The sequence below is a fragment of the Micromesistius poutassou genome, assembly GCF_964030765.1.
Source record: "Micromesistius poutassou genome assembly, chromosome: 18".
Lineage (NCBI taxonomy): Eukaryota > Metazoa > Chordata > Actinopteri > Gadiformes > Gadidae > Micromesistius > Micromesistius poutassou.
In genome coordinates this window covers 14,523,498-14,540,893 of record NC_140288.1, presented here as the reverse complement: position 1 = coordinate 14,540,893, position 17,396 = coordinate 14,523,498, and the positions used below count along the sequence as shown (strand labels likewise).

The 17,396-nt window shown below is 44.6% G+C and overlaps 1 protein-coding gene across 1 annotated transcript; it reads left to right on the top strand.

The window, feature by feature from the left end:
- The first annotated feature begins 358 nt into the window (after nucleotides 1-358).
- ptpn11a (protein tyrosine phosphatase non-receptor type 11a) lies at nucleotides 359-16,363 on the top strand. The gene is made up of 16 exons (XM_084483417.1): nucleotides 359-552; nucleotides 1,082-1,204; nucleotides 2,701-2,895; nucleotides 3,660-3,852; nucleotides 4,568-4,684; nucleotides 4,972-5,085; nucleotides 5,248-5,344; nucleotides 5,667-5,764; nucleotides 6,174-6,332; nucleotides 6,980-7,111; nucleotides 9,427-9,581; nucleotides 10,554-10,621; nucleotides 11,524-11,675; nucleotides 12,470-12,588; nucleotides 14,369-14,474; nucleotides 14,581-16,363. Exons 1-15 carry the CDS (start codon nucleotides 539-541, stop codon nucleotides 14,436-14,438), a joined length of 1,806 nt encoding a protein of 601 aa, XP_084339543.1. The 5' UTR covers nucleotides 359-538; the 3' UTR covers nucleotides 14,439-14,474; nucleotides 14,581-16,363.
- Nucleotides 16,364-17,396: the final 1,033 nt, after the last annotated feature.

The window sequence follows — 17,396 nt, the reverse complement described above, 5'->3', positions numbered from 1 at the left end:
AATAGGGCTTATTGTAAGTATATGGAAAATATTTTTTTAGCGCAACTTGTTATGGTTGCCTCCTAAATTTTCTAGTGTCCCTTTTTCCGAGGGCCAGTATAGTTCAGGAACGCATCCCGAGCTGTCGAAACGTTGTATCGTAGCGCGCTTGCGCACGGAGAAAGTGATAGGCCTCTTTAATATAACTCACTTAGGACGCCGGTTGGCCGAGGCCCTGTTGTTTTTCATTACAAGGGAGGGGCTCCGGTGGACTGTGGCTACACTGGACGATAAATCACACGAACCCTTTATTGTGTCGCATGTTTGGTGACGTCCAATTATCGACTTGTTCTGAAGTCTCTGGGGCCGAGGCCTAGAGACTTTTCCTAGCTAACGTTATTAACATTTCCAGTCACTGCCAGTATTTTGATGCGGGTTCTGACTGGGTGTGGACTAATGAAGCGCTTTATTGTGTGAGGAAAGGCGTCAATAGTTGGAAACGTCCGCCAGCTAGTAAAAGCATTAAAACTCCTAGCGAGGAAGTGAGGAGCGAAAAAAAATGACATCTCGAAGGTAAGGGGACCAGAAAACAGTGTTGTGGGGACTAGCCTCTGTGGGGCTCGTAAACAACGCTGCTCGGTGGCAAACCTTCTGGTACATTGATCGTGCATCGTGTTCCTCTTCCTACAGAAGCGTACCAAGTATGCAATAAGGATGTGGACCGGGTAACTTAGTACATAGGTTTAATGAACGCTACATACACTGTCGAGCGAATTCCACTTGGTAGTACACACTCAAACAATCACACACAAAACGCATGCAAAGTAGTTCTTCGGTGATTTCAGCCCAGAAGAACCGCAGGACTACTCTATTGTGGTGCTGGTCTCCATGCTACGGTATTGTCCGCTGATGAATCCACATCCATACATTTAATGTCAGTGTTTTCATTTTCAAGCCAGGGAATACGGACATGACGTAGAGCTAGGTACCGTTTAGGTTGAACTAAAATATGTATTCGATAGTGCGTACATCAACATGTTTATATACATATTTACATCTGTATATATATGCAACCGAGATATTTAACTTGTCGTATGGTTAGGTGGTTCCACCCAAACATCACCGGCGTGGAAGCTGAGAATCTGCTGTTGACTCGCGGAGTGGACGGGAGTTTCTTGGCCAGACCGAGTAAAAGTAACCCAGGCGACTTTACTCTCTCAGTACGGTAAGCAGCAGAACCCGGGAAGTTTGGATCTCCCACTTCCTAATAAGGGAATACAACAAATATGTTGGACAACACACTCAATGTCATTGTGGGCCTAAAGCCCATTCAAATGGAAATAAGCTCTGAACAAGATGTTTTTTTTCTGGTTTATTGACCAGAAAAAGTGAGTCACCGCCCTTTTTTATCAAGAAATTAATACCCCAAAAAAATTTAAGCCCACTTGTTTCTGAGAAATGTTACTCCCTGGGGCTAGAGATGTTCATGAACCATTATGAATAACACACTTCAGAGTTATGGGCCTGGCAGTCCTTTAACTTTAGACATTATGCTGACATGGCCAGCTTTATTTTATGACCGCTTCACCCTGTTCCACCAGCTGCCCCTCAGCTAGATTCTGCTTGTTTATTTAAGCAACAGCGTTGATCACCTGCAATAACCTTTCTTATTTACTTGATATGTTTAGTGCTTAATCTTTCCCCTATAGAGCATCATTTCAAATCCCAAACTAACATTCATTCCTTATCCATGGACCATTTGTTCATCCAGTGATCTTATGTTTCTCATTTTCCTCCTGCCAACCCACACCTAAATGGTATTTGATTTTGTTTGCGTTCTATTACATATTTTAAAACCATTTAAACTAGTTTCCTTTAACAGACGGGTCAAAAATTACTTTTAGCAAGGTTGAATTGTTATGGCGTAGACTGAAATCAACCCCTCATTGAGCAAATGCCTTGTTTATTGAAAGTCATAAAGCATGGCGAGTTACAAAACTTGTCATTATAAGTGCTAAGCCTTGTGCTAGGAACTTGACCTACCACTTTTTGTTAACAATGTTAGTTCAACCCCAGTTCTACAAATGACTACAAATATCATCAATATGGTTATTGATGTTTGCCATTAAATAGAGGTCGGTCATTATAGTCCTCTGTGTGTAATTAAATGTAACATATTTTAAGAGTATGGTTTCTTGACTTGAGCACTTTGTTTTCCCAGTTCTGTAGCCCCCCACACAGCATTGATATATCAAGTGTTTTCACAAATACAGTTGATGAAACATGGCTGACCAAACATGACAGATATGTGCCGTTTTAGATTCAACCCCTGAGTTAGTAACTTCCTCCCACGCTTAAGGATCCTGTTTTTATTTTTAAACCTTGCATCATTTACATTGAAGATTACATTTTAGCTGACACTTCAAGGCCATGTCATTTTTTAATCCAACCAACGTCCATTCATCACCAAGCAATCTCGACCACAATACCCCCAAATAAAATCAACTTTACGACTCCATGCCTATTTATAATCTACGTCCTGCATAATGTTAAATGTGCGGAGAGACAAGAGATTCTGCTTAGGCACTCTTTTTACAGTAGGTCTTTTATAGAGGGGGGCGGGGGGGGGGGGGGAAGCATTCATCGACTTGATATTCACTTTATTATGAAGAGCTGCTTGTTAGCCCACACCGGAACAATGGATCTCTTAATGCTGTGCAGGAGAAATGGCGCCGTGACCCACATTAAGATCCAGAACACTGGGGACTACTACGATCTCTATGGCGGGGAGAAGTTCGCCACATTGGCGGAGCTGGTGCAGTATTACATGGAACACCACGGGCAGCTCAAGGAGAAGAACGGAGACGTCATCGAGCTGAAGTACCCACTCAACTGTGCTGACCCCACCTCAGAAAGGTGAGTGGGAATGGTATGCGTGTGTGGGTGTGCGCACGTCTGTGCATGAGAGGGAGAATTGTAGCATAGGCTCCAGGGCACCTGACTTGTTTTATTGATTTGAATGGCTGTTTGGTTTTGGGGAGAGATGCAAGGCAGAGTAAATATACAGAGTCTGAATGACACATCGGAAGTTAACTATGCAATGAAAATATACAATCTTAAGCAAACACTGGACGAGTTGGTGTACTAATGAAAATACATGCGCTTTGTATAAAAAAAATATATATATTTTTTGGTTCATTGATTTATTTAAACCTGCAGAATAGCCTTGTTTCCTCAAGAAAATATCTGCATTCTACAACCATTTAGAATTCAACCGTTTATCTCGATTCAAAACTCATACGATCACTCAAAAGGGAAAACACACTCATAGCCGTCCTAACTCAGGGGGACTTTACCAGAGAAAAAAAAAGCCAAATAGGCGCAGCCCATCTGTGGCTTTTTTTTCAATTTTATGGTTATTTGGACTTAGAAATGAATGAAAGCAAAATGTAATTCATTATTTCTGTCTTTTTAAACCCATGATTATATCCAAAGTGACAGGAATTCTTTTAGATACATCTCATTAAGGAGCAGATTTGGGCAAGGCGTCTCACGCAAGGTCAACTGCGGGCGTTGACGTTGGAGAATCTTTTGTCAGTCTAGCACCCTAACCGCTTGACTGTCTTGCCCCTTGTCATTTGATTCATCTTCAAACGATGTGCGTGTGTGTGTGCGGTCAGATGGTTCCACGGTCACCTGTCGGGCCGGGAGGCAGAGAAGCTCCTGACAGAGAAGGGTAAGAACGGCAGCTTTCTGGTGAGGGAGAGCCAGAGTCACCCGGGAGACTTTGTCCTGTCTGTGCGCACCGGGGACGACAAGACGGACAGCGCCGACAACAAACCCAAAGTCACCCACGTCATGATCCGCTGTCAGGTGAGCCCCTCTGTTGTTTTAAGCCAGCCTTCAAACTGTTGGTTACGGCCCATGTGTGGCTCCAAGTGGAATTGTGGGATGTCCACAATAAATACCATATTCTAAAATATATAAACAGTATGCATGCATAGTACCCCCGTGTTTTTTCAGTTGAGCGTTGTTTGTTTAATGACTGAAAGGGGGAAATACCGTATCTAAGAAAAATATACATCAAGAACTGTTCATAATCACACTTTTTGGACATGGGAAGGAGAATGTATTGCTTATTCTACTGCACAAAATATCTGGTGGGTGCTGGTTAGCTCCACAAGTGGGTCATGGCATGGAAAAGTGATTGTTTTCATGTCTCCAGAAAAGTAGAATTTCCTAGTTTTGTACTTTGATAGAATATTGCATGGGTTTTAGTACAATGTTAAACAGGGAAGACCAGTATTGTGTACTGAAGTGATTGCAAGGCCATGGTTATAATTGTGTCTGGCTTCAGTTCCATTAACTGAGAAGTGAGATGACACTTCTTCACTTCCTCCAGGAGGAAATTAAAATAAGAAATGGAGAAGAAGAAAGATGTTGACCAATGAACCGCATCAGGGTCACGTCTGCCCTGGAGACTAGTCCGCCACAACACTGTAGCAGAGCATCAGCATGGGAAGACGTCATTGTATGTTTTGACGGCAATATGTAAAGACTCATGTGTTTATGTGTGGTTTCTCTACAGCAAGACATGTATGACGTGGGTGGTGGGGAGAAGTTTGACTCGCTCACAGACCTGGTGGAGCACTACAAGAAGAACCCCATGGTGGAGACACTGGGAACTGTGCTGCAGCTCAAACAGGTACCACCACCACACAACCCATGAAAGCCTTAGCGTGCCTGCCCTTGTTTAGAAGTGAGCCGGAAGTTGCCTAAAAATCGAAATGGTCTCCTACAGATATTCTCACAGTAGATTTCACTCCCTAAGAGCTGATGGATGGCTGTGCCATCTTTTTCCTAAATTACTCAAATAATGGCTCTTAATTCTAACCTGCAGCACATTTGATCACATAAATAATTCAGAGTAAGTCTCTCTGGCTAAAAGCCGGCTGCGTTATGATGTACTGATGACGTCGCTGTGCTCCCCAGCCGCTCAACACGACCCGTATCAACGCTGCAGAGATCGAGAGCCGTGTCAGGGAGCTGAGCAAGCTGGCCGAGGCCACGGACAAGGTCAAACAGGGCTTCTGGGAGGAGTTTGAGGTAAGGGCCAGCACAAGGGTTGGATGTCTGATTGGTTATTCCTTTCTTTCATTCAATTAATTAATTAATTGTGAATGACTGACTTGGTTAATTCAATAAATTAGCTCTCCCTCAGGTCAAGCCCATGGTGATGCCCACTTTACCCACTTTCTCTCCACTTAGACGCTGCAACAACAAGAGTGCAAGTTACTGTACAGTCGCAAGGAGGGCCAGCGGGTAGAAAACAAGAACAAGAACCGCTACAAAAACATCCTTCCCTGTAAGAAACTCCATCCTCCATCCTTCTCCTAATTCACCTGAGCTCCTGTTTATTCTTAATCTTGAATGAATTAACCTTGAAGCTAAATTGAATATGAATTCACCTGAATCCTGTGTAATCTTAACATGAAATTTTTCTAAACTTTCTGTGGTATCTTCATCTGAATATGAGTTCACCTGTACTCTCTGAGGTATCTCAATTAGAATATGAATCACCTGTACTCTTGGTGTTATCTTAACCTTAACATGGATTCACCTGCCATGCCTGCATAATGCCAGTATGTTAACAGGAGTTGTGTGTTGGTTTCCCCTCTCCTCTGCAGTCGACCACACGCGTGTGGTGCTGAACGATGGCGATGACACGGAGGCGGGCTCCGATTACATCAACGCTAATCTCATCATGGTGGTGACTGACATCATGGTAACTTTACTCTATCCTCCACACACACAAATACACGGTTTTGCATGCACATGCATGCATATACACACACACAAAACAACCCCCTTGTTTATTATTCTGTACGTTCAACAATTCTTGAATTTCTATCTGTAATTGTCACTCGGATTCTATGAGATTCTTGAATGTTGCAAGAACCACTTCCCATACTTGAAGTTGATAAATGAAGTATGATAAATATCACAAAATTGTTATAAAATTATCAAAATACTGTTCTTCAGTCTAACTGAGGCTCATTACATTGAAGTGAACATTTAAAGTATGGTCCCGGACTAAAGTGTGTGTGTGTGTGTGTGTGTGTGTGTGTGTGTGTGTGTGTGTGTGTGTGTGTGTGTGTGTGTGTGTGTGTGCGTGTGCGTGTGTTCGTGTTCAGCCCGAGCTGGAGTCCAAGTCAAACAGCACCAAGCTGAAGAAGAGCTACATCGCCACGCAGGGCTGCCTGCAGAACACCATCAGCGACTTCTGGAGGATGGTGTTCCAGGAGAACTCCAGGGTCATCGTCATGACGACCAAGGAGGTGGAGAGGGGAAAGGTAAGCCCGAACCAAAGACGTTCTGCAATGTCCGTTGTTTTATGTAACAGCTGTGTTTTGACGAAAGCATTTCAGCCATATTTTTGAGTGAACCGCCATTTCATTTTACACATCGGTGTAGTGCAAATATCATTCTTTCTTTTTGTTATTCAAGTAGCAGTCTTTGTCTCTTCCAGAGTTAATGTGTAAAGTACTACCGGTAAAACTTATATATATATTCATCTTCTAGAGTAAACGTGTGCAGTACTACCAGTAAAACTTATATATATTCATCTTCTAGAGTAAACGTGTGCAGTACTACCAGTAAAACTTATATATATATTCATCTTCTAGAGTAAACGTGTGCAGTACTACCAGTAAAACTTATATATATATTCATCTTCTAGAGTAAACGTGTGCGGTACTACCAGTAAAACTTATATATATTCATCTTCTAGAGTAAACGTGTGCAGTACTACCAGTAAAACTTATATATATTCATCTTCTAGAGTAAACGTGTGCAGTACTACCACCAGTAAAACGTGTCTACTCATCTTCTAGAGTAAACGTGTGCAGTACTACCACCAGTAAAACGTGTCTACTCATCTTCTAGAGTAAACGTGTGCAGTACTACCACCAGTAAAACGTGTCTACTCATCTTCTTCCAGAGTAAGTGTGTGAAGTACTGGCCGGACGTGTCGGCCCTGAAGGAGTACGGCGCCATGCGGGTCCGTAACGTGAAGGAGACGGCCGCCCACGACTACACGCTCCGAGAGCTCAAACTATCCAAGGTTGGACAGGTGAGAGGCTCGTCGTCCTCTAGTGATGTGAGCTTGTTGTTACTTGTAAGTTCATCACATCACTTATTGCGGCGCCACAGACCAGCAGTTCCACACGTGACCACAGGAGGTCACATGCCACCGTGTTAGGAGGGATGGTAAATCGGGTGCATTGATATAGCCCTTTTCTTTTTATGTGGCCACTTAAAGTCCTTTACGATTGCAAAGTCATCCATTGATACACACAACCGTACACTGATGGCAGTGTCCACCATGCAAGGAAACATCCAGCTGGCGGGGAGCAGTTGGGGGCAGGTGTCTTCATCAGGGACACTTGGCTAGGAGGAGCCCTGGACCGATCCAGTCACTCTACCACTGCTGCTTAGCCAATGCTGTGCCCTTATGCCCGTCTCACACTGTCCCGGAATTGACACCAGATAAACACACGATAAAGGAAATGTTCAAATTCGGCTCTGATCGTAAAAACATCGGACCATTCATGAAGGCATCTGAAGCCATCGTATGACCGCCGGTGGAGTTTCTCAGGCTCCTTGCGCAGGTTCATTTTCGTGTTGAATTTGTGTGTCCATTTTGCCCTTCGTAAGGCCATTGTGTTCTTGGCATCTTGTCAAGTCGTGTCATGTTTGTGTGATCATCGCTGCCATCGCCTCACGAAGACAATGCGAAGGAAACAAGAAGCTGCCCGATTGTCTTAGGAAGGCACAACGACTACGTGAAGCCCTCGCAATGCCGTTGTGTAGCCGTCGTATAAGAGTTCGATGACATCGAGATGGGACCACGGTGTCGGCGAAGACAGCCGAATTTGAGTAGCTCAAGCGTTTTCGATGTGTCATGGACATATAAAAGGCCAGCCTCAGAGCATCTTCCTCAGTCAGTCCTGAGCAACTCTACAGAGCAGAGGCGTGTGTAACTCCCAAAGCTTCAATCACAATTAATCACAATTCAGTTCCTGGTTATTAGGCCTATATCAAAATGATTATATAGATATTGTCTCGGCTATTTTGACCGTGGGTACAGCAGGCGAGGTCAGCTCGACTCGCTTCCAATAATTAAAAAAACTTGCGACTTCAAAAAATGATTGCATTTATTTTACAATTAAAAAATTAACAAAACTGTCTTCTAAATTAAGGAAATAATACTGGGAAACGAATAAACCATTATAAGCAATGAGTGCACTTAATAAGCGTTGTAAATACTTTTTTCAACTACCGCCCCTTTCCCTTGACGTTTAGTTTTCACCTGACAAACACACACCAGATACCTGAGCGCAAAGCCTGCACACAGACCCTACAGGTAGCAAAAAGCAAAGCAGTCTCAGCATAAACAGTATTATATAATATCAGTCCTGCAACGGGTCGGGTACCCGCATAAAAGTTGCTAAAACGGGTTTTAGTCAACGATACGACACTTGACTCCCAGCTGCGAAGAGACCTCGTCTGGTTCCAACAGCTGATCATTTGTCAGACGTGGAGCGGGGACTCCAGCGATGACACTGCGCTGCCCGAAGACTCTGCATAAATCGAGTGAAAGCCACCCAAGGGAGATCCTTTCGATGTTTTGGTGCGGATTTCATTTTGATCACGGATGACAGGTCGGATCTGGTGCTGAACTTTGCAGGTGCAGGTCTCAAAAAATTGATATGATTCATAAATAAACAAGTCAGACACCTTTAACAGAAAATCAATAGCCTCATTTGAACGGCTGCGACAGATATATTATATATTGATTATATCGATTATTTAGATATCATAGATGATATCTAAATAGCAGATAGATAGATGACTATATGAAGGTGTTATACCAACGGGAGGTCACGTGACGCCTTCGTGACCTAGTTCAAACGCATCGTACCCTCAATACGACGTCTCGTGTGTGTGGTTCGGGTGCCATCGTTTGACCTTCTGTAGGCATCGTACTTGCTTCGGCTGTTGACCAAGTTCGGGGCCATCTTCGTGCGAAATTCAAAATTCCACATTTGTGTGTTTATCTGGCGTCAACTTCGGGCCAGTGTGACACGGGCATTAAGGATAGCGCCGTGTCCTTAAGGATAGAGCAGTGTCCTTAAGGATAGCGCAGTGTCCTTAAGGGTAGCGCAGTGTCCTTAAGGATAGAGCAGTGTCCTTAAGGAGACCACCGGGTTCTTAAGGAGACCACCGGGTTCTTAAGGAAGGCTGTGTTCTTGAGGATAGCCAATTGGTTTTAAGGAGGTTGTCACTGCATTACAAACCTCGAAACAAAGACTTGAGGTCTGTGCTGGGAATGCATTGCAGTAGAGCTCACATCGTAACTTTAGGTCTCTACCTGAACGTTAACAGGGGAACACGGAGCGTACCGTTTGGCAGTACCACTTCCGGGCCTGGCCCGACCACGGAGTGCCCACCGACCCTGGAGGTGTGCTGGACTTCCTGGAGGAGGTCAACCTGAAACAGGAGAGCATCCTGGAGGCTGGCCCCATAGCGGTGCACTGCAGGTATACAAACACCCAGACCGTAGAGCATAACGTTACAGTCCCTCCACGTACAGCAGGGTGCCTCTACCTGAGCTCTGGGAGACCTGGGTCGTGGGGTATTTGTGACTTTGAGGCTATCCAATGAATGAACTTTGGGGTGACGATGTATGCGATACTACTATAAATATTTCTAAAGTAAAATTATCTAGATATTTGCAGTACATACTGATGGCTACACACAGCAACAATCCCATCCATACAATTTCACCGCATACCTGATATATTGTATTCAGACATTTTTACTCTGTTTACACCATCCTGGTGTACAATCTGTTTACTTGTAGTTGCTGTAGTTACGCCAGAGGGCGCCCTTGCCCTGTGTGGAGGAGTATCAAATGACAGACATTAGCGGACCCTAGCACATGGCACTAGTTGCACTCTTGCTTTTGCAGTGCTAACAACATGCCCAGTGGCTTCAGCTGCAACTAACGAAAAGATGAGGGGTAAAACCAGTATCAATATTGGCAAATTTTAGAGGAGGGTTGAGCAGCTATGTTGAGACAAGACCCTAGTGCATTGACTTTGGCTGCTGGCTGTTATTGAGTGAAAGCTGGCAACCACAGCGAGTTGTAGGGGCGAGGTTAAGCAGTCTTAATGTTATTATTTTGAGTCTGCCAAGTGAATGCTACCAACCAAGAGGGGCGCAACTTGTACACATTGTCACTTTCAATGTTTTGGAATAGAGGAGGTCCCTGCCTGGAGTATATAAACCACTGCCTGGTTCTCAATTCATGATTCATTAATCAAGTACTTGATGATACGATCACTAAGACATTATCATTATTATTATTAGCCACTATTGATATGATGGAAAAGAAGTTGGGATGTTTGAGTTCCCATTTCTTTTAGACCTAGAGCTGCGGTCACGGGCCGCAGTCGGTTGATGTAATGATCACCCGTGATGTAATGATGTCTTGTTTTCTTCCTCTCCAGTGCTGGGATTGGACGAACAGGCACCTTCATCGTGATCGACATCCTAATAGATGTGATAAGAGAAAAAGGTATGGATATGGCAACTACATTTTCTGTCTGTGTTATAGAACTTGGATTTTTAAGGTGTATAATTTGATCTCAATATGTAGAACTGCTTTTACAATGCAAACCGTTTTACCAGGTAACTTCCATTTAAGAAAATTGTTAATGTATTGGTTTATACTGTATAGCCAAGACTCTCCAGCTAATTTTACCCTTTCACACAAACACAAAAAACCCTAGTTACCGTACCAACTGTAAGATAGGGACACTTTCAAAGGGTATAATGACTTTTTCTATTGGCTCTAGTGAGAATGTTGGACACTTACACGCTACTATGGAACTACTATAGCTGTGTTCGAAATTGTTCCCCATCACGGATATAGTGCACTATACAGGCCTAGGGTGCTCGCCATTTTGTAGTGGTGTTCGAATTCTCAGTGGTTAATTTCACTCACTATATAGTGGACAATAAATACCCAAAATTTTAGTGAACATACGATGTTCCCTACATGTTACTCCCGTGTACCACAATGCAATGCGGGCGCATTTACTCAAATGACGTTTAGAAATGTTCAGCGTAGTGTCCGAATTCTCGTTTGTTCGTTCCCAATATAGTTCACTATATCATAAACACTATATAGGGAATAGTGAGTGAGTGAATAGGGAACGATTTCGAACACAGCTTATGTGTTTCTAAAACCTTGTCATGACTGCTCAGATTTTTTTAGATTTCATTACGTTTTTGGCTGAATTTCCCCGGCTAAGTAGGTGGTTTACTTAGCCTTTAAGTGCAAGAGCGTTACAGTGGGCCTTATCCACCCAGCAAAGTTACACAAGATGGACTCAAAGATAATTGCGAGGGAACTGAAGCTCATGGAGACCTTTGTGACGTTAAAGGTCAACCAGCTAAACGCTTTGTGTCCTGAAGGGGTGGACTGTGACATCGACGTGCCCAAGACCATCCAGATGGTGCGGTCCCAGCGCTCCGGGATGGTGCAGACCGAGGCCCAGTACCGGTTCATCTACATGGCCGTGCAGCACTACATCGAGACCCTGCAGAGACGCATCGAGGAGGAGCAGGTGGGCTTCTGGCATTTAAGGATGTATCGAAATGGTGGACTACTGTTAGTAGTCTGTTAGTAGTGGACTACTGTTAGTAGTCTGTTAGTAGTGGACTACTGTTAGTAGTCTGTTAGTAGTGGACTACTGTTAGTAGTCTGTTAGTAGTGGACTACTGTTAGTAGTCTGTTAGTAGTGGACTACTGTTAGTAGTCTGTTAGTAGTGGACTACTGTTAGTAGTCTGTTAGTAGTGGACTACTGTTAGTAGTCTGTTAGTAGTGGACTACTGTTAGTAGTCTGTTAGTAGTGGACTACTGTTAGTAGTCTGTTAGTAGTGGACTACTGTTAGTAGTCTGTTAGTAGTGGACTACTGTTAGTAGTCTGTTAGTAGTGGACTACTGTTAGTAGTCTGTTAGTAGTGGACTACTGTTAGTAGTCTGTTAGTAGTGGACTACTGTTAGTAGTCTGTTAGTAGTGGACTACTGTTAGTAGTCTGTTAGTAGTGGACTACTGTTAGTAGTCCACATTTTCATTGGATATGGTCATTGTCCATTGTAAAGGGTTACTTCATTTAACGTAATATTAAGCATCACGTTAGTGTTTTTATATTTCTATTTATTATAAAATAGAATGTAAAGTTGGTCGTTGAAGTATTTTATTTTGGCTGCTTTTCAATGCAAAGGTGATAATGCTTAACATATTGTTAACATTAGTTTATTTAATGGGCTACGTATATTACATTTCTATTGGGAAGAAATGACTTTTATTAAGACCGTTTCCTCACACCGTCCTCCCTTCGGTCCCGTCTTTGCAGAAGAGCAAGATCAAGGGGCGCGAGTACACCAACATTAAGTACTCTATGCTGGACCTGACCAGTGGCGAGCAGAGCCCCTTGCCTCCCTGCACGCCCATCCCCACGCCCATCTGCACAGAGTGAGTCCCACCTCATGCACCGCTGTCAAGGAATCTTCTATGTCACGCGTGTGTGTGTGTGTCTTTACTAGGGGTGCGCGATAATTATCGGGCCGATAACAGAAATGGTTACGTCATTCTGATAAGTCTGATATCATGACGAATAGCCCCGATAACATATAATTTCAGTCAAGTCAAGTCAAGTCAAGTCAAGTTTTATTTGTATAGCACAATTTACATGCGGCTGAGCCGCAACCAAAGTGCTTCACAGAAAGTGCAGATACACAATGAAAAAAATACCTAAGGCAAAAAAGCGCAAGAAAATAAAAGAAAAGGAAGGGTTAAAAGACAAAGACTCTAGGAGTTAAAATAAGATAAAATAGAAGAGAAATTTAAAAGGTAACTAGGGGACACTATTTGCTGGCACTTGTAAAAAGGAAACGCTAATCGAAGGCCAGTGAAAAAAGGTGGGTCTTTAACTGAGATTTAAAATCATTTAGCGACTGGGCTGCCCGGATGTGTAGGGGGAGGCAGTTCCAGAGTGCCCTGCTCCCACTAACGCTTATCGTCTTATCGTAACCCTAAAAGTACTCATCATACAATCAATTACAATACATGAGTTCACAGCTGCACGCGTATATAGAAAATTAAAAATGTATTTTTATTATTATGTTACACCTTTCCTGCTGTCGGCTCCCAGACCGTAGTCGAGAGCACAGCGGAGACGTCGATGTTCTCTCGGGGGTAACACCCTTCACTTTGACCGGCAGTGGGTCTGCTTATAGGTCGGAATATGGTCGGAATGAAGCGGCCGCCGATTATTGAAAGGCTGTGTACTTTATTCTTAGTTTCACTAACTGTTTACAGTACACGTTGGCACAGAGACAACCAGACTCGTTCATTACTTCACTAAACTGACACACGCTACCGCTCGCTCTCCTCGCTCGTCTGCACACACACACACACACACACACACACACACACACACACACACACACACACACACACACACACACACACACACACACACACACACACACACACACACACACTGTCATTCTCGCGCTAACTCTCGTAACACTTATTGACAACAGTTAGCTGAACATTATAGGGTCCCGTCCTTCCACTTCCTGTTTTCTCAGTTTAACACAGAGATCAACTACATTTGTCACAGTGTTTGTTAGATGTGAAATGAAGCAAAAAAAGACACTCTTCCTCCGGTAACGCAGTCGTTTGCGACGCCTTTCTTATTCATTGTTTCTTCTATTTGTCTGTGACTCCAATGCTCCGATCTTCATCGATCGGTACGGATGTTGTGGATGCAACGGAATATATGATGCATCGCTGCAGCAACATTTAAGATGATCGCGATGAGTTCTGCCCATTCTGCCTCCGTTGCTGCGGTCAGACCAAAACACACCTGAGTGACAGGGGCCGTCGTGGACCCTACGTCATATCCCGCCCCTTGCAAGCCCACCCCCCTAAACCCCCTGTTGATTCTACTGATGTCTGAGAAACAATGTCATGATCATATATATGTATATGTGTGTGTGTTATCGGTTATTGATATCGGTATCGGCCTTTAGGAGCTGAAAGTTATCGGTATTGGTTAAAAAAAAAAGTTATCGCGCATCCCTAGTCTCTGCGTGTGTGCGTCTTTGCGGGCGTGTGTCTCTGCGTGTGTGTTTTTTGCGGGCGTGTGTCTCTGCGTGTGTGTGTGTCTTATCACATGTGTGTGTGTCTTTGCTTGTGCGTGTGTGTGCGCGCGTGTCTGTATCTGCGCGCGTGTCTGTGTTTGTAGAATGAGGGAAGACAGCTCCAGGGTGTACGAGAACGTGGGTCTGATGCAGCAGCAGAAGAGCTACAGATGAGGGTCCGCACGGAACCCGGCCATCCACCATTTCCAGGTAAACGCAACGCAGACGACAAAATCCAATCAAACCCCACCACCTCTGAAGGAGAGCTCTGGCCAATCACAGCCCTGGATTGTGTTTTTCCCCCCTCGTCTTCCAGGAACCTGACACCTGATTGATTTTTGCCAGCCACACCTTGACGCCTGAGACTTGAAACCATGATTGCGGACATGGAACAATAGAAAACAATGGAAAACAACATGACATCGACGAGAGAGAGAGAGAGAGAGGGGGAGGGAGAGAGAGGGCAAGAGGGAGGGGGGGAGGGCGAGAGAGGTAGACCCAACACCAGAGCTCCTCTCCCCCTGTACGGGACACCCTGCTCTAGTTGTATTCTAAACCACTGTGATTGTCAGAGGAGCCTCCTTGCCGGGGGGGGGGCGGCCACGCTAAAAACCCAACTTTAACCACGGTGTGGGGGCCGCCTTCTCAACCCACCCCCACCCCCGCAACAAGGGCTGCAACTAGCGAACGATCGACCACCGAGGGAATGTCCACCCAATGCCCACCCCCCTCCCCTCCCCGACCACCCACGACCCCCCCTGACTAACATTTTTGCCCCCTTTTTTTTTTTTTTTCTTTTTCTGTGTACTTACTCTTGTCTGTTTATTTTGTTGTTTTTATAATTAACCAAAGGAAATGTATGCCAATTTAGATTTTAGTTGAAAAGTAAGGAGGTTGTCGAAAAGGTAAAGACGTAGGCTTGTGCCAAATCTGCCGATGATTTCGTTCAACGTCCCCCTCACAGATGTTTCTTCCGCCCGGTCGGCCTTCTAATCCAAGCAGTGACTCTGCGTGGCCGTCTATGTTTTTTTTTTTTTTTTTTTTTTTTCCCCACGGAGGAAGAAGCTTAATAAATCCCCTGGACACCACTGGGGGAAATGTAGTTTTACCTGTATTTTATAGTCCCATGTAAACGATTGAAGCATCACTGACTGGTCGTGTTGTGTGTTGCTATAGTAACGGTTGTACGCTAACCTCACTCACCACCTACACGCGATGATGATGATGTATGTCTCTCAAGAACTGCCTTGGAACCAAAAGCTGATCCATTCAGACTTTTGGCCAGTCTTAAGACTTTTACTCTTTTTTTTTTTTCCGGTTGCACCGCCCCCCCCCCCCCACCAGAGTGAGTTGAGCTCGTTTTTTTTGTTCAGATGGATACACTGTCCGTCCGTCTGTCACCATTCCCTTCTCAAGCTCAAGCCGAACGTCCTTAACGCTGTGTTCTGTTGCTGCTTCTGCGCAGCACCACCGCCACTACTTCAAGCCTTGTTACACCACGATGGATATATGAAACAATAATGTTAGGGATAGAAGGAATGTATAATCTTCATAATATTCATGCACCCCTCCCCCTCCCCTGTACCCCCTTACCCCTTACCCCTCATCCCCCCCCCCCCCTAACACTCCTGCACTTCTCGTCATTAATTTCTTGACACTTAAAAACAAGTTTCCAGGCGAGGTGTGATTTTCCGTCGGTGTGTTACTCACTAGAGCTTGTGGGCAACGCCATTGGCACACCGCTGCCAAAGGACGAGTTGGGTTATTGGTTTTCATTTTTAAATCGTATTACATTGTTTTCTTTCTTTCTTTCCACTCTTTACTGAGTGAAGGAGGCCCGTTTCGTTGCCGGTTCGGAGTGTACCTCCACATGTATTTCACTTTCACGGTCGCTGTGTGACGTCGTCGCGGTGACATTTACCCAGAGTTTTTCTTTTTGGTCATTTTGTCACCGTGGTGATGGGACTTTAAAGGGCCCCCTCAAACAAACACACCCACCCCCATGTTTACTCTCTCTCTCACACACACACACACACACACACACACACACACACACACACACACACACACACACACACACACACACACACACACACACACAGCATTAAACACACAGCATTAAACATTCGAGATGGCAGTGTTATATGCCATCAGTGCCCCATCGGTTACTAGTATTTTTATTTTTACTTATGTAATGTCGTCACACTAAAAGCATTGAACTGTTTGTTTTTTGATAGAGAACCGAGTACTTTACCAGTGAGCTGCAGTATTCCTGGGAACGATGAATCCAGGGCTGATACTATATGTGCATTATTATTATTATTATTATTATTATTATGGTTGTTGTTGTTCTAACTGATGAGATGACTCGCCCGACCCACTTCATTCTCAAATGTTGGCCGTACATTTTCATCTCTTTCCCTTTTACCCTTTCTGCTCATTTGCTCCATTTGTGTTTTTTGTGATGTTATTTACGCCTTGGGGAAAATAACGTCTTCCTGACGATGTTTTGAGTCTGTGCAACGTCTCCTCTGGAAAGAGGAGACGTCATAAGGAAATATTCTGGAATGGGGGGGGGGGGGGGGGATGTACGGACTCCTGGCCGCCTCGCCTTAAGGGGCAGTTCTCAACACTCACTCATCCAGGGCTCAGAGGCCTTCCACCCCCCCCCCCCCCCCCCTCCCCAGCCTGGAGGCTTCTTCCACCAACGGGGAGGCGGGGGTGGGTCTCTCACCCTCTCCTCCAAGGAGCAGGCCGGACCTCCACCTTAAATCAGTGTTTTATTTCACGGCTGGCCGCTTCCCTCCAGCACAACACCGCCGCCCTGATGCTCCGTTCAAAGGGGACTCCCGGAAGCCTGAATCCATTTCTGTACGACACAAACGTATCCTCTGGATTTCCTTCTCGTCTTAAATCATGCGGATTGAATTGACTTGAGTTTCTACGTGCTACCGTTGCGTATCCAGGTTTTTCAGTTCTTCCTCTTCATCTGTTGTGTAGTTAGGATGTATGCGTCTGTCCGTCTGTCCGTTCGCGTGTCCTTCTGCTGTCTAGTGGCCTTGTCCCTGTGATGTTTTTGTGTCTCGTCTTCGTGTCCGGATGTGTCGCTCTATACGGCCGTGGCCAGCTTTG